The 17,791-nt window shown below is 45.1% G+C and overlaps 1 protein-coding gene across 4 annotated transcripts; it reads left to right on the top strand.

Moving 5' to 3' along the window:
• Nucleotides 1-1,471: 1,471 nt before the first annotated feature.
• SEC11C (SEC11 homolog C, signal peptidase complex subunit) lies at nt 1,472-17,111 on the top strand (the record flags this gene model as incomplete). 4 transcript variants are annotated; one of them, XM_083404557.1, is made up of 9 exons in its annotated part: nt 1,536-1,660; nt 5,063-5,116; nt 8,621-8,730; nt 10,041-10,190; nt 11,349-11,468; nt 13,290-13,347; nt 13,817-13,893; nt 14,879-15,590; nt 15,644-17,111. In XM_083404557.1, the coding sequence occupies exons 1-8, from the start codon at nt 1,625-1,627 to the stop codon at nt 14,916-14,918; spliced, it is 645 nt and encodes a 214-aa protein (XP_083260683.1). In that variant the 5' UTR covers nt 1,536-1,624. The 4 variants fall into 4 exon arrangements, with proteins under 4 accessions (XP_083260685.1, XP_083260683.1, XP_083260684.1 ...); XM_083404559.1 differs by lacking the exon at nt 13,817-13,893 and having other exon boundaries at nt 1,472-1,660; XM_083404558.1 differs by lacking the exon at nt 13,817-13,893 and having other exon boundaries at nt 1,572-1,690.
• Nucleotides 17,112-17,791: the final 680 nt, after the last annotated feature.

Genomic DNA, 17,791 nt, shown 5'->3' with positions numbered 1-17,791 from the left:
ATGCAGTAAGGGAAACCACCGTCACCTCTCCGCTGAGCAAAGGCGAGTCCCCAGGCAACTCGGCCGATTTGATCAGCACAAGGCATGCAAACTCCATCCCCCAGTCATTCTTAGACTCCTTATTGGGTGAGCAATGCAGCCAAGCAACACAGTTGGAGCCTCCCTCCTCCCTGGCGGGCAGGGAGGGAGGGAGAGGAGCTACTTCCTTTGAAACCCGGGAAATTTAAGGGACATCATCAATAAGGGACAGCAGCGGGACACGGCACTGGGATAAGGGACTTTCCCGCCAAATAAGGGACGGTTGACAGCTATGGTGGGCAGTCAGTGTGTGAGAGAGAGCTTTAGACTGAGGGGGGATACATTTACATTTCTTTGTCCAGGCATTGGGACTCTCCACAGGCAATACACCTCACCCGTTGTATTTTGCACCCGCCCTTGAGTGTTTTTTGCCTGGCTGGACCGTGTCCTTCTTGTTTGCATGAATGGAGCATAGAGAGGTGTTATGTACTGAAGTTCTCACCCTGGGCCAGCAGGGGGATACTGTAGATAGTTTTCACTCAGGCCCACATATGCAAATAAGGAATTGAAAGTGACGTTCAGTGATTGGATAGTTACAGAAAGTTGTTACTGTTGCATTTTAGTGGAGCTCTATATAAGCAGGCTGGCTGAACCCTTCAGTTCAGTTCTGTTCTGGCCTGTGAATAAACAAGAGCTGTTTGAAGAATCGCTGTGTCGTCTGATATATTCACCCACAACTTAACAAGAGGGTTGGGTGAATGTGGAGAATCTACCTGCTGGTGCAAAAGCGAAATTCACATTTATTGAAATTCACCCATTTTTAGCCCTTGAACAGAAAAAAAAAAAAGGTTCTCCACTAGTGATGTAGGGAAGAGAATAAGGCCCAAAGAGAAAACCCTCCAGGTTGCAGTTTCTGGTCATGCCTAGGGAGGTGAGCGTGCTTGAGGACTACCACCTTGCATTTTATATTTGACACTTCGCTACAAACGCCTTCTCACTAACCCCGCCTCCTCCACCAGCGTCACTCATATCCGTAACGCTGATTCTGCATCTCCCATTCTAACACGGCATCCTTCTTAGCCCCGCCTCCAAATCCCAGCGACGGCTCAACTTGCCACGCCTCTTTACCGCTCGCTTACCTCTTCTAAGCCCCGCCCCTTTCTTTTCCCCTCTCGCCAATGAACGACGTCCACGGTTTAACAGACTCTCTCGAATGCTTAGCCGTCCTAAGTACCGCCTGACGCGAGTACCTGAATCTGCTTCCCTCGAACCCGAGTCCAATTGGTTCAGCGCGGCGGCCCTGTACCGTGGCTGGTTTTTGTTTTTTTTAAATAAAAAAATAAACAAACCTCAACTCTCCTCCCTCCCTGTGACCAAAAGATCGGTGCTTTCAGGCACTAGCGCGGCCGCCAAAACAGTAAACGGAAAGGGCCCCCTCTCCCCGCGCAGCTGCATTCTGGGAGACGTAGTTCCGAAGGTCTCCGCTGCTGCACCGGGATCGCCGCGAGAGGGGAAAGCGACGGGACTACAATTCCCAGAAGCCTGCGCGAAAAAGCGTGAGCCCTGTGCCTTGGCCCACCTGGGCCAGCTGCTCTGGGGAATGTGAATGGTCTGCGGCGGCGGCAGGGAGGAGGCTGCTGCTGTGAGTAGAGGTCTCGCGAGCCCCTCTCAGGTGGGGCTCATTTGGAGAAGGGGGCTCTAGGGGAGGGGCTTCTTCCAGCAGAGCCTTGGCCCCCCTTGCTTGGCGACCCTCCTTACCTGCTGGTAGGAGGAGGGGGGACACACACACACACAAATAGGGGGTCCAAAGGGTCTAATTGCCAGGTTGCAATTAAGTAGGCTTGCTTTTGGAACTCGGAGGCTGGGGGCTCGCGGTCTTATATATCTATATTTGCACTGTTTTCAAAAACGAATTAATAATAATAATAATAATAATAATAATAATATTTAATTTACCAGTAGCTTTATTTTGCAACCCAAAGTTGGTCCTTGGGATAGCTCAGTCGGCAGAGCATGAAACTCTTAAATCTCGGGGTCGTGGGTTCGAGTCTCACATCGGGCAAAAGATTCCTGCATTGCAAGCACCAGATGACCCTCGTGCTCCCCTTACAACGCTACTTTTCCATGCTGCACCCCAAGCGTCTATGGGGGTGGGGTGTTGCTTTCCCCTGCTCCTCCTCATGGTGCTTTGTTTTGGGCTGCCAGTTGGTTCTGACTCTCCAGCCTCATCGTATGGCGCCTGGACATCACCCTGCAACAAGGGGTGAGCAGGGAAGACTTTTGCAACTCATAGACTTGTAGGGGTAGAAGGGGCCAGGGGGGTCATCTTGTCCAGCCAACTGCAGTGCAGGAATCTTTTGCCCAATGTGGGTCTCGAATCCACGTCCCTGAGATTGAAAGTCTCATGCTCTACCCTTTGCTCTCGGTCGTTTTTCATTTCCTGCTATAGGAACAGCTCTGCTGAATCAGGTTGGTGGCCCATCCAGTCCTACAGCTCATTTTCACATTGTCCAACCAGGGAGCAGAACCATGAGCACAAGAGTATTCTCTCTTCCTGTAGTTTCCAGTAGCTGCATTACTTCCTCCATCTGTGGAGGTGAAGCATAGCTATTCTGACCAGTAGGAATTGATAGCCCTCCCCTCCATGGATTTTTTCCAATCCTCATTTAAAGCCACCCAAGTTTGTGGCATCCCTGTCTCTTGATGGACAATGGAGGACATTGTTCATGGCACCCCCTCTCTTGCCACACGCTGCTGCAAGGGTGTAAAGGCTGAAGAATACCTAGTGTGGTTCGAGAGGCATCAGATAGACATCCTTGAACTGTTAGTCTTGCAAACTTTGATGTGTGAGTCCAAAGTGATTTCCGCTGCAGTTCTCTGCTGCTAAGTTAAAATGTTGGAAAGTGTGTGCTAACTTCTTAGATTATAAGGATAGGGGAGGCCAGAGCTTAGTGGTAGATCATGTGTGTTGCAGGCAGATGGTTTCTGGTTCGGTCCTTGGCATCTTCAGATAAAAGGAGCTTAAATAACAGGTCGGGGAAAACCCCTGTTGAGATGTTGTCAGACTTGTTAATACTGTCCTAGGCTGACCAAGCATCTCCAGTTAAGATACCCCAAACCTGGGAAATTGAAATGAGTCTGCATTTTGTACTACATGTAAGGTAGTAATTTTGTAGTAATTTTGGAAGCAGATATTGTGTGATTTGTGAGGTTTTCATACATATATCTGTTGAACAGTATGAAGTTCTGGTTCCTTGGCAACCCTCCTGCCTTGCTGGCCTGGTGTCATGTTAAGTAACATGAAATGCTTCTGCCAAAAACCAAACACTTAAAGAAAATATTGTTGTTGTTAGTCGTTTAGTTGTGTCCGACTCTTCGTGACCCCATGGACCAGAGCACGCCAGGCACTCCTGTCTTCCACTGCCTCCCACAGTTTGGTCAAACTCAGGCTGGTAGCTTTGAGAACACTGTCCAACCATCTCGTCCTCTGCCATCCCCCTTCTCCTTGTGCCCTCCATCTTTCCCAACATCAGGGTCTTTTCCAGAGAGTTTTCTCATGATGTGGCCAAAGTATTGGAGCCTCAGCTTCAGGATCTGTCCTTCCAGTGAGCACTCAGGGCTGATTTCCTTAAGAATGGAGAGGTTTGATCTTCTTGCAGTTCATGGGACTCTCAGGAGTCTCCTCCAGCACCATAATTCAAAAGCATCAATTCTTCGGCGATCAGCCTTCTTTACGGTCCAGCTCTCACTTCCATACATCACTAGTTGCTGTAGTAGTTAAGAAACTGAGTTATGAATTGGGAAGCCTGTGGTTTGAATCTCACCTCTGCCAAGCTGGTGTCCTTCCAGATGTGCCATACTACAACTCCCTACAGCCATGCTTGCTGTGCCTGATGGGAGTTGTAGTCTGACACATCTGGAAGGAAGGGCACCAGGGTGGTGAAGACTAGCATAGGTGGTCTACAGTATGAGGGCTAACGATACAAGATTCCCTGAAAGGTAAGTCAATAAGTACTGCAGCTAGATAATGCCTGTGAAGCCCTTTGAGCAGTTGAAAGCAACAATTTATTAAAGTTGGCTAGGGGTGTATTTGAAGGCTGGGGAAGCTGTGGCCCTCCATGTTGTTGGACTACAACTCCCATCATCCCTGACCATTTGCCATGCTGGCTGATGGGAGTTGGTGTCCAAAAAGATCCAGAAGGCCAAAGGTTACATATTCTTGTTCTAGGTCTCCCCATACAATTGATACCAGAACGAGGGTTGCAGTTCAGTGTTCACTACAACCTAACCATACTTTTTGCCCACATCCTTTCTGTGAAAGATACACCTGGTAGAATTCACAGCTTTGCACTTCAACTTAGTTTAAGAAAAGGGGACACGGGTGGCGCTGTGGTCTAAACCACTGAGCCTCTTGAAATATGATTATGACTGTGACATGGTTCTATGAAATAATGATATTGGAAACTGCTACATATAATTACTAAGAAATTCAGATGGAAGAGATTTGAGGAAGTCAAATAATATGTTTATGAAGATAGATTTTAATTAAGTGTTATTGTAGTGATGATTTGTTTTATTTTGTGTTCTATATTCTTTTTTTCTTTTTTTTCTATTTCTCTCTTTTCCCTTTATTATTGTTAATTTTTTTTGCTATGTTTATGTATGGAAATAATAAATATTATTGTGAAATAAACCACTGAGCCTCTTGGGCTTGCCAATCCAAAGGTTGGTGGTTCAAATCCACGTGACAGGGTGAACTCAGTCCCAGCTTCTGCCAACCTAGTGGTTCGAAAGCACACCAGTGCAAGTAGATAAATAGGTACCGCTGTGGCGGGAAGGTAAACAGCATTTCCATGTGCTCTGGCTTCCATCACGATGTTGTGTTGTGCCGGCTCCCTCAGCCTGAAGCAAGATGAGTGCCGCACCTCATAGTTGGTTTTAACTGGACTTCACCATCCTGGGGTCCTTTACCTTTTACCTTACCTTACCTAGTTTAAGAATAACATTTCTCTCTCCTTCTTTCTTTCTGTTATTGGCTCCTCAGAAAGCTGCAACCATGGATATATTTGGTGACCTGCGGCGAATGAACAAGCGCCAGGTAAAAGAAAAGCTCAACTACAGTTTGTCTTGTTGTCTTGTATAAACCTTTATAAAAGCAGTTGTATATTGGGAGGTTGTAGACTTTCCTTCATTGGAAGTTTTTAAATGGAGGTTGGGTCTATCAGGGATTCTTTAGTTGTGGTTCCTGTCTTGCTGGGGGTTGGACTGGGGGTTCATGATGTTTGGGTTATTCCTTCTGAGAAACTGAGTACAGCTGGCTTAGACTGGTTCTGTTATCTCTTCTGTCACGGTCATGCTGACTATAATAATAGGCCAGAAGGAGCCTGGGCTTCACTTCCTCTTTCAAGCTCTTTTCCTTCTGGTGTGGTGCTCTGTGTATAGTGTTAAGGTTTAGTCTTATTTTAAGTTTAAGTTAAGTCTGCTGCAACTGGATTTCCTACGGACAGTGCCAACCCTGAATGTATTGGATTTGTGACCATTATGCTCATTTGCCTTCAGTAGCAGTAAAGCTCTGCTGGATGAAATACAATTGCCTCTGGTCTATTTTCTGAGAATCCTGCAACGTGTTTAAGTTGTTACTCGGCTAACTAGGAGGGAGAAAGGTTGTTTTCTGCTGCTCCAGAGAAGCGGACACGGAGCAATGGATCCAAACTACAAGAAAGAAGATTCCACCTAAACATTAGGAAGAACTTCCTGACAGTAAGAGCTGTTCGACAGTGGAATTTGCTGCCAAGGAGTGTGGTGGAGTCTCCTTCTTTGGAGGTCTTTGAGCAGAGGCTTGACAACCATATGTCAGGAGTGCTCTGATGGTGTTTCCTGCTTGGCAGGGGGTTGGACTCGATGGCCCTTGTGGTCTCTTCCAACTCTATGATTCTAACTATACAAGTATATGTATTCCAAACTATACATTGGATTCTACTCTGGATCAATATTGAGCAGAATTCCATGGCAGGTTTCTCATTCTGGAAAACAAGAGCTGGAAAGGGTTTGTTTTTCTACTCTTCAGAGTTCCAGTTTCTTTCCTTTCATCCTCCATATTTAAAATCGGTGGGGTTTTGTGTCTGTTTCTCCTCACAGCTGCCCCAAAATGTCTTAGGAGCAAATAAATGTGGACCCCCCCCCCTTGTCATACAGGATGCTGAGAGCTAAAATGAGGAAGCCTGGAAGTGCTTGAGAGGAGAATGTTTTGATGGAGGAGTGTTGTGGGTTGTGTGCAAAGAGGATGTAGAACGCAGCTTTTCCTTTTTTTTACATTTCCGGTCTCTCTTCGGGTGGGTGGGTGATTGATGAAAGGATGATTCATCCAACCCAATTGGTGTCTTAAGAATGTATGTCAAGTGGAGCTTCCTTTTTGAGGTTAAGCAGTTATGACACTTCTTCCACCACATGCCCAGCATATAATCCAAGTGTACATTTCACTCCCCACGACTTGGCTGGAGCTTTTTGTCAGCTTTGTGGCGTCATGGGGAATGTGCGGTGAGCCTCACACCGGCAAGAGCTGTTTGCATGACTGCTTCACTGCATGTCAGAATCACAGATCCACTTGAGCACCTAGTCTAGGGAAGGGCTAACTTATAGGAACACCAAGTCAGGCTGCTGCACCATTGAGCTTAGTATTATCTACACTGACTGGCAGTAGCTGGCCAGAGTTTCCAGTAGGGACATTCCCAGCTTTTCCTGGACATGTCAGGAATTTTACTGGGCCGTTCCAAATAATGTTTGCATTTGACTAAGCTATGCTCAGGATAGAATGATTGAAAGTGAATGGACCTCAGTTAGTCATCTCCATTAATTTCAGTGGACGGTATCTTAGAGGGTGCAACAGTCAATTTAACCCACAAGTAGGAATGAACATATAAGCAGCAGATAACACTAAATAGATGAACATTTGAGACAAAAATGGGTGAAATAATAGAATATGCAACCGACAAAAGACTACCTAGAATGCCATGGAGAGATGGACTGGGAAGTCTGAGGATAAGGGATAAATGATAGATATTGTATGATGTGTATATAAGTTGTGAAAATGCATAAGCAACAAAAACCAATAATTTAAATGGATGGTGTCAATATGAAGTACTTCTGCTAGTGCAAGGTTTTCTTTTTGTGCAAAGAACTTCCTCTCCCCCTCCTCTCTCGGAGCCCTCACCAGATTTGCTCTGGAGGGTTGGGGGTAACTTCAAGAACAGGTTTTTTTTTGGGGGGGGGTGACAGCGTATGGGCAGAGGAGAAGGGAAGGTTCAGTTGTTCAGGCCCAAGTCCTTGTACTAACGGAGCTAATTCACTAGGCGCCACCCAATGGGTGGTTTTATATTGATTATTTAATTTCTATACCATTTAATATATTTAAAATATCTCTAAGTGGTGGTACCCAAAAAACTGAAGCAGCAACAGACATCATGCAACAGACATCATAAACAAAATATTACAAAAGCCCATGGTTACATATAAAAATGTAACAACAATAAAAAGTTTTATCTATAAATCAATATCCATTCATTTCCCTTCTAACACACCCTCCCTTTCAGCCACCATGTTCTTATCCAGGGTCCAAACAAACGCTAGCTCAGCTGCTTTATATTGTGTTGTGTTTTTCTCTCTGTGTGTATTTTTTTTTTTTAATACTGTATTATTTTAACTTTTGTGAGCAGAGTACATATGTTTTTGGGTGACCACAATAAATCATGGAGGGTGAAGGTAAAAAAATGTTCTAGTTTATCTCTCTCCCCCCTCCCCAAGCCTCTGCCTTTGAACAATTTTACATGTTCTGAAAGAAGCCAGGAAATGAGGCCATCCTTTGGGTTTCTTTGGCAGGTGAAATCTGAGTGCCCTACTTTCCCCTCTGCATTGATCTACTTTCCCCCTCTCTGGGGAGGGCGGCAGTGTTGTGGTCAGTGCACCCCCTTCCCGGCACTCTGTTTTTGATTGCCCTGTTTTGTGCAACCCCACCAAGCCGCCTGTTATAAAGGCACAGCGCCCTGGGGAGCCTTCACCTCTGTCGAAGAAGCTCAACGTGTGTCTGTTGAAGATAAAAAGATCCTACAGTATTTACATCTCAGAATGTGCCTCCCCTTTCCTTCCTGGAAGCAAACAATCTCGACCCTTAATAGGTTTCTGCATTCATTTGGTTCTTTCAAGACTAGCAGCTGTGGCCATTTATGTTTCTGTGCAGTATAATAATCTCTCCCCCTCCCCAAACATAGAAGTGGGGGTCACTGTGACTTGTAGAGCTGTAAAAGCACAAATGTGGGTTACTGGAGTCCAGTCTTTTCAGGAGATTCCCTTGCCCCGGCACCTCCTTTCACGCTTGCTTCCTTGTTCCTTAAAGGTGTTTGGGCTCTGCCATTCACACCCAAGCTAGTTTTCCCAGCTCTTGAGCTGGAGCAATCTCTCTTAAGCCCAGTGCATTCTGCGCTAGTGCAGCCTGTGCTGCTATAACATCACGAGATGAGAACCCTGCTGGCATCTGTTGGCTTGCTTGCTTAATCTCAGGTTTTTGATCGGCTGTTTCCACTTATCACAGCTCTTCCCTTCCTTTCAGCTCTATTACCAAGTCTTAAATTTTGCCATGATTGTGTCTTCGGCGCTGATGATATGGAAAGGCCTTATTGTTATCACTGGGAGTGAGAGTCCTATCGTTGTAGTGCTCAGGTATGTCTATGTTAAATCAAATCTGTTGCTGGGTTAGCAAGCGACCCATAGCTTATGCCCCATTCCTCTCCTAAAATAGTATCTGCAGATCTTGGAAGGAGACCAGGATGTGTGGTTTCTGCAACTGTTGTCTGTCTGATGTATATCCTTAGTTAGGTTTATTCAACCTGTGCATCCTGTACTACTAAAAAAAAAGGTCCCAAAATTATTTACAACCAAAGTAAAAAGTACAATAAAATTCACATAAGCTTGATTAAAAACAGATTTAGTCCCTGCCTATGGCATGCTCTCTGGGATGCGGGTGGCGCTGTGGGTTAAACCACAGAGCCTAGGACTTGCTGATTAGAAGGTTGGCGGTTCGAATCCCTGCGACAGGGTGAGCTCCCGTTGCTCGGTCCCTGCTCCTGCCAACCTAGCAGTTCGAAAGTACCTCAAAGTGCAAGTAGATAAATAGGTGGGAAGGTAAACGGCATTTCTGTGCACTGCTCTGGTTCGCCAGAAGCGGCTTAATCATGCAGGCCACGTGACCCAGAAGCTGTACGCCGGCTCCCTCGGCCAATAAAACGAGATGAGTGCCGCAACCCCAGAGTCGGTCATGACTGGACCTAATGGTCAGGGGTCCCTTTACCTTTACCTTATGGCATGTTCTCAGTCAGTCATTTTATTTGTATGCTGCCTTTCCAGAGTTAAAACCATGCTCAAGGTGGCTTGCAACATATAAAAAAAAATACACAACTGCAAACACAACAAAAGTAGTAATAAACAATAAATGTAACATCAAGATGTACACAACCAAACTGAGCAATTTGCACATATTTATTTTTATTTAAACAAAATAAATATGCAAAAAAATATTAACAGCAGCACTCCCCCCCCCACAACAAAACCCCCAAACAACACTGCAGCCCAAGAGTCTGTTCAGCAGCCTCGACTTTTGTAGCTGGAGTCAGTCAGCCCCCCCGGCCAGGTGGGAAAAGTCCTGCAAGGCAGGGAGCAGGTTAAGCAGGCATTCCAAGTCTCACTACCAAGGGAGACCTGCCAGACACCAATCCTTGTCATCATTTTGTTTCCAGGCAAATACATTTGAAATAGTTTAAAGGGCATTGTGGGATATAGTGCATCTTGGAATGTGAAATACGTCACCTGTCAAATATCAGGGTATGGCTTCAATAGCCTGTGAACATAACTGATTTTTCTTCAGTTACCACTCTAATAGCAATTTTTAAAGAAGAAAACTAGTACCAAGCTTCCTCCCCGACAGAAGAATGATATCAACTCTTTAATTCCTGTTTCTCTCCTTTCCTTTATAGTGGCAGCATGGAGCCAGCCTTCCACAGAGGAGACCTGCTGTTCTTAACAAACTTCCGGGACGACCCCATCAGGGCCGGTGAAATAGTGGTTTTTAAAGTCGAAGGCAGAGATATTCCGATTGTACACAGAGTAATCAAAGTTCACGAAAAGTAATGGCATAAACAATTCAGTGCTGTCACTGGTGTCATCATCTTGCTCGGCTGTTAGAATGCAGAATGCTTAGAAGGAATGGAGATTTGCATTTGAAGTGAAATGGGGAGGGTGAACTGGGCAGGAAATACTTGAGCTAAATGAAGCTAAATGTACATTCCTTAATTAAAAAAAGGACGTATTTGGTGCATATATGTATTGAATGAGTGCTGTCAATGCAGTCAGCCTCAGCTCTCCAAATTATTGGGTTTTGAAAGCACCTGCAGTACTTTCTTTCACTCGGCAGCTGTTCAACCGCTTTTTAAAACATCAGCTCCATAAAGTAGTTTATCACAGAGGACTGCAGACGAAGGGGTTCCTCAATGCAATGTGCAAGCTCTGGGAAAGGAGGTCATGGCCTTTTTGCTCATTTCCAGGCATTCTGCTGCCGCCCTGTACTGAGCTAAGCCATGGCTTGGCTTAGTGCATGGTTCAAACCCGGGCTTGTGCTCCAGACTTAATCACGAGCTGAAACCAATGTTAGGAACATGGGAGGCTGCCTTACACCAAGTCACACTATTGGTCTATCTAGCAGACTTAATGTACACTGACTAGCAGTGGGTGCTGAGGGGTTCAGCCAGGGAGTTTGCCCCTGTGGTTTGCACCACCAGACCTTTTGGTTCACAGCTTCCCTCTGCCCCAGCCAGCATGGCCAGTGACCAGGAGTTGTGGTTAAAAGATACGTGGGCAGAACACAACCCCAGGCTGCTGCCTCTAGCCCAGAGAATGTAAGTCCGGTTGCTATTCCCTCAAAGCTTTTCTGAATTGAAACGACCTCTTTCTTGAACCCAAAATTTCTTCTTACTTTCCCATCTGCAGGTGCCTGTTTTCCAGATCAAGAAACACTCTTATTTCTCTTTAATCACACTAGGGCAGGCATCTAGTAACTAAACAGATAACTCTTTGTTTTGCCCAAAGTAAATTATTAACAGGCCGGGGAGGAATAGGTGCTTAGATCTGTCAGTAAGAGTCAGAAATGAAGGTCTCGATATTTATTAAAAGGCAGCAGGAAGGGTAGATTGGTACCTTATCCGTTCTGTTCCTGTTTTGCAAACATTCTAATGGGCGACTTCCAGATGTGGCGCCACAACGCATTTGCTGTCTTGTTGTTTTTGCAGGGAAAACGGCAACATCAAATTTCTGACCAAGGGCGACAATAACGAAGTTGACGACAGAGGCTTGTACAAAGAAGGCCAGAACTGGCTCGAGAAGAAGGACGTTGTCGGCAGGGCACGAGGGTGAGTGTGGCTGCAGGGTGCACTGTGCTGCCCCTGAAATGAAGGGCAATAGGTGGGTGACTTTTGAAAGCAGGGCTGAAGCAAACCTCTTTAGCAGGAGTGGGAAGCCTTTTTCAGATCACAGATCCCGTTCCTTTCTGGGCTACTACCTGGGGGCAGGCAGGACCAAGAAACAAAAGCGGTCAGAGCAAAAAGTGTATTTTTTTATCATTGTATGAAGGTCTAGTTTCTACACCACGGTTCAGCAACCGTTTTCAGCCGTGGACCTGTCCACCGTCTCTTAGACCGTGTGGTGGGCCGGACTATTTTTTTTTGGGGGGGGGGGGGAGAACGAATTCCTATGCCCCACAAATAACCCAGAGATGCATTTTAAATAAAAGGACACATTCTACTCATGTAAAAACATGCTGATTCCTGGACCATCCGCAGGCTGGATTGAGAAGGCGATAGGGCCAGATCCTGCCCCCAGGCCTTAGGTTGCCTACCCCTGTTCTACACCCTCAAGTGCCCTTCTCCCTCCTGCAACCAGTCAGGCAAGAGGCATTATCAGCATTCACAGACTTATTTCAGCAAGGGAAAAATACTCAGGGAGGGTTCAAAGCGGGGCTGGTAAGGAGAGCAGCCCGGGGATTTTCCTGAGGGTCAGGTAGAAAGGGCTGGAGGGCTGCATCTTCCTTCCCACCCCTGCTGCAGAGGAATTCTGCATAGAATCGTGGAGTCAGAATGGACCTCTTAGGGTCATCTAGTCCAACCCCCTGCGATGCAGGAATCTCAGCTAAAGCATCCATGGCAGATGGCCATTGAACCTCTGCTTAAAAATCTCCAAGGATGGAGAGTCCATCACCTTCCAAGGGCTCTTACGGTCAGAGATTTCTTCCTGATGTTGAGTTGGAATCTCCTTTCTTGTAACTTGAAGCCACTGGTTCGAGTCCTACCCTCCAGGGCAGGAGAAAACAAGCTTTTGCTCTCCATCTTCCATGTGACAGTATTTTAAGATACAGTGGTACCTCGCTTCAGGTTACAGACGCTTCAGGTTACAGACTCCGCTAACCCAGAAATAGTACCTTGGGTTAAGAACTTTGCTTCAGGATGAGAACAGAAATCGTGCGGCGGCGCAGCAGCAGCAGCAGGAAGCCCCATTAGGTAAAGTGGTATCTCAGGTTAAGAACAGTTTCAGGTTAAGAACGGACCTCTGGAACGAATTAAGTTCTTAACCCGAGGTTCCACTGTATTTGAAGACAGCTGTCCTATTTCCTCCCAGCCTCCTCTTTTCCAGGCTAAACATGCTGAGTGGACTGTTTCCCCCCCGTGTCAGAATTTCGGATTTCTGTGAGAAAAAATCTTTCCATGCCAGCATTAGTGAGTCTTAATTGCACCGCCGTATTTGCCTTTGCCTGTGAATACTCCGCTCTCATTTGGACCGCGCAAAGCTTTCTGCAGTGCTACATAAACTATTATCTGTCTTGTGTGCATTTATTTTGCTCAAAGCAGCGCTTGTCTCTCTCGAGGGGGGATGTGGGCTATTCTGGGCCAACTGAACCCTGACGTCCCGGCCATTAAATACATTCAAATGGACTGTTCGTTTTCGGCCTTTATTTATTCTACTTTTATCAGTTTTAGCTGTCAGATTCTCAGACTATACTAGCCAAAAGGGCTAGAAACCTTTTTCTCCTTTAGTGATTAATTCTGATATTTGAAGCTCCTGAGGCTCGCACCTGGTCTGGCTTAAAAAATTAATAATAATAAAAGCATAAAATGCTACATTAAGTCGGGCTATTTTGAAATGACTTTATGCTATTCTGTTTAACCTCCACGAATCAGGTTTTTGCCGTATGTTGGAATGGTGACCATAATCATGAACGACTATCCAAAATTTAAGGTAAGTAAAGATTTAACTCTGGGGCCAATAACTTTTTTGGCAAAGAAGCAATTCTTTCGCCAACCAGTCTGCAAACCTGCATGAACAGATTCCCTGTTAGAGAGAAGATTGTGCTTCGAAGATTTTATCAGGCCTACTTCCTTTTGCCACTAAAGGCTCATGTTTCAGATATGGGATAATTTTGGTCTGCGCACAGTGGGTTCAATGCGTTGGCATATTTATTTCATAAAATTTATACACCACTTGATGGTAAATAAGAAAAACCAAATACTGACGCAGCAACAGCCAGTATCATTAAAGTGAATGGGAATTGTGCAAAACTACAAATTGTCTATTGTGTAGCTCCCATTAATTTCAGTGGAGTTTGTGAAACAGAGGTCCCTAGCACCCGACTGTCAATGTACAAAGCCTCAATTCCCTGATTTTTTAAAAAATATACTGTACTCAAGGAAATGTTCGCCTTATGCAGATATCATTCCCGTTTCATATTTCTGAGGGCAGCATCTTGCTTTGCATCAAGGATCATGTTGGAGAATTTTTGCGAGCGTGAGTATTCAAATAGAGCAGTGTTTTTATTTTTCCTGTTCTCAAAACGCCACAGAGAAAACTAGCCATGTGTCACATTTACAAATAAGCTTTTATTCTTTTTTGTTTTGCTCAACAGAATGTTTTTAAATTCCCGACAATGTTGCTATAGGCAGTATTAAAATAAACCTTGCTTTTGTTTAGCTGTAGATATAATTTCCACACATAATTAGTCGTGCGGTAATAGTGTGCGTTCTGTGACTCCATTAGATTTCAGTTTTAATCATTATTTGAAACACACCAAGAGTCAAATGTTAGATCTCTAATCAAGTAAGAATATATCTACATGCATAAATATATGCACTCTTATTCAGAGCCCCATTTGCCCTCCAGTGGCGCCCAAAATTCGTGCTCTGTTCACTTCAGTCATGAGTGCAACTTCACTCATGCATAGGGATGTACATAGAGTCCGGGTTTGTACATAATTGGAAGCCATGGTTCATTTAACCAGCCATGAATGAAACACATTGCTTCTCCAAAGTTAGTCAGCTTCCAGCTTCTTTGTTGTTTAGTGAGCATCGGGTGGTCGAATCACTTTTAAGGATGGGTTCACACATAACACCAAACCATAGTTTTTTAAAAAACCAAACCCAAGGTTTATGGTTGCAGTTTGTGGTTTGTTGGCAGTGAACAAACCATAGTTAAGCTTGGGGCAGGATTTGCACATAATGCCGAACCATGGTTTAATAAACCGTGGTATAGTAAACCATGGTTTAGTGTTATATGTGAACCAGGCGAGAGTGAATTACTCCACTGGAAGGGATATTGGCCAATTGGGAATCCACGTTCGTTCACATTGCAGACAATTTCGACCTATCCTTTGCTTTTCAGAAACTGGTGCCAGTACTATATTGAAAACTTATTCTGAAACAGGGTCTGATTTGTGGCATCTGAGATGCAAAGAGTTATGTTAGATACCAAAGTAATCTATATGTTTTGTTTACAGTACGCTCTCCTGGCTGTCATGGGCGCGTATGTCCTCCTGAAACGAGAATCATAAAAGACTGAACATGGAACTGCCTTGCGCAACTCTTGAGCGTAGATATACAAAGAGATACTAATATATTTGAACCGTCCCTGTGTCTGTACAAAATATTTCATGGTCCGCAGGCAATACTGTCCCAATGAATTTTCCTGTCCGTGCCACAATCTTAAAAACCCGTTTTTTTGTGCATAAGTCCTACTGGTTGCATCTGAACGAACCTCTAAGTGTTCTTACAACTGGATTACAAACACTGTCCACTGCTATTTTGTTTACAATATTGTTTTGAGTTTCTTCATGTTTTCACGGTTGCTCTTCAGCAAGGTATATAAATGGGCAGAATGACTGGAGGGAGGGTTCAATATCATGGAAATTTCAGCGCTCAGGGTGGGGCAGGGGGCTGGCTAAACGTTCCAGAACTAGGCCATCTAGGTGAAACAGATCTGAACTGCATGCATATGGTTGCTTGGAAGCATTTTAGACAGTAGCTCAATGGGATTTGAGTCTTGAGTTCCCTTTGGTTATAATCTTAGCTAAGAAGCCCATTGATGCAATTCTCCCTGTGCTGCTTCAACCCAGAGTTTCACTAGGTATTTTTGTCAAGCCACACATAGTTCATTCTTGTGAGTAGGTTCACCAAGTATTCCAGCATCCTATCACAATTCTTCTAATTATAGTACAATTTTGCAGTACAATTTTGCGACAGAAAAGTCTCCTCTCACAAATGAGCCAAGTGGCTCATTTGTGAGAGGAGACTTTCCTGTCGCAAAATTGTACTGCTGGACTGGGCTTGTCTGAGAAGAGCAGGTTTACAATCTTGGCTCTCAGTGGCTTGAGATGAGCTTGTGTTATTCTCTCATAGATGAGGAAGAGCCCCGTGCAGTCATCGAGGTGGCTCTGCTCCTCCCTGGGTAGTGCAGTCATTGCATCATTCTGCCCACAAGAACTTGGACCACACACAAGGTGCAGATGCATGAGAAAATTGTCACCAGTAACCAACCAACCAGGAACATTCCTGTGTTTGAAGACACCCACACTGCCTTGTGTGAATTAGCAACAGATGCAGCTCACGTCTTGCAGTGTGTGATCCACGAGATCCTGAACCTCTGGAAGACAGATCAGGTCCACTCAAGCCTGCTGAGAAGCTGATGTGGCATCCCAGGATGTCAGTGTACATCACTGATCTCTCCTGCCCCCAGGAGTAAAACACTGGGTGAGGAGGATCAATATACACGCTTACTAAACAATCCAGAAAACCACGTTCTGAGCTACGTGACATGCAGTTGTGCACATGTGTACATCTTCTGCAGACTGCTATTTCTCCATTTCTCTCAGGAGCTGCTTCTTGGGGTAGGGGGAAGGAATCCCATAGTTTTGGAGGACACCCCAAGGCCCAACTCTTGAGAAAAACATGGATTGGGACCAACCAAAATGTGGGGAACTTTTGGGTCACCTGGAACTCTTGGTTAGGCGAGATGCCACCCAAAACTAGGTAGTAGGATTGAGTTGGAAAGGGAAGGCAAAATGTTGTATCCATGAGGTAAAATAAAAGGCATTACCCAACCAAGTTTTTCTCTTATGGACCAAAACTTTGGCTTTATAGTGTGGAAAGTGATGCTGAGGTACGAGTATAATGGATTGCTCCAAGAGTCACCTGTAGAAATTAATATACCTGCAGAAATGTAGCATAAAGAGCTTTCTTGTGGGTGATTTAAACCTGTCCAACATTTGTGGCTTGTTCCAAATTTCTCCCGAAAAATGGCATTTTGTATCGGTGCTCAGAATCTCCGATTGTTCACACTCTCCCATGGTAAGAGCACTCCTGCCCATTTTTGGCTTTTTATGATCCCTTCATGGCCTTAGAGAAGTCACTTTAACAATGTGAATATTTGTGTGTGGTTTTTTTTTTTTTTTTTAATCTTGAAGAATACTTTTGCCTTTCTGCATAATCACGGTTATAAATGTTGTCCGCTCCACGAACCTGCCTGCCTTTAAAAGTAAAGAAAGTACACTGTTATGAAGATTTGTAACATCTGTGTGAAAGGACCTGCAGAAAAGCGTTAAGCGAAAAGTGGAAGTTCAGCTGGGTCTTTGGGACATGGGACATAATAAATGTGGTGCCCCGAAAACATCTCATTCATTTGTCTTATCATGCTATGCAATAATATCATTAAAGACTTGCTGTCTTGGTCTATGATTCACTGTGGTTATTCCCCCCCCCCCCCCATTTTTGCTGGAGTCATCTCTGCTTAGCTCTTTATGGTTGATGATGAAGATGATTCAAAAAGAAACCCAGTTACATGCCCCTTCCCCTCCTCCCCTTTCTGTACTTTTAGGCCGAGGTGGGGTGGGGACAGAAGAGTCTTGCTTGTGGACTCCCCTTGAGTACATGGTCAGCCACTGTGAGACCAGAATACTGGACGAGACGGGCCTTTGGTCTGGATCCAGTAGGGCTCTTCTTATTGTTGATTCATATAATTGTAGAGTTGGAAGGGACCCCAAGGGTCATCTAGTCCAACCCTGAGCAATGCAGGAATCTCAGCTAAATCATCTGTCATGGGCAATCGAAGTCCTGGCAGGGGACGTCAGGACCGGGGGCAAGATGGCGGGGTGGGAGCAGGAATGGGGGTCAGAAGCCAAGAGTCCGAGGGTGAGGAAGCAAGGAGTCACGAAGTCAGGGGTCCGAGGATCAAGAAGCTAGGAGTCATGAAGTCAGGGGTCCGAGGATCAAGAAGCAGGCAGTCAAGAAGCTGAGGTTCAAGGATCAGGAAGCAAGAAGCCCAAGGCAGGGAATGTGTTGCTGTGGCAAAGAGCCGAAGGGGAAATGCTGACCTTATATCCCTTCCCAGCTCTTGTCACCAGGTGCTGTGAGTTACC

This window comes from Podarcis tiliguerta (genome assembly GCF_965153285.1).
Source record: "Podarcis tiliguerta genome assembly, chromosome: 11".
NCBI lineage: Eukaryota > Metazoa > Chordata > Lepidosauria > Squamata > Lacertidae > Podarcis > Podarcis tiliguerta.
Note: the sequence above shows the minus strand (reverse complement) of the source record. Positions and strands in the feature narration are given on the sequence as shown.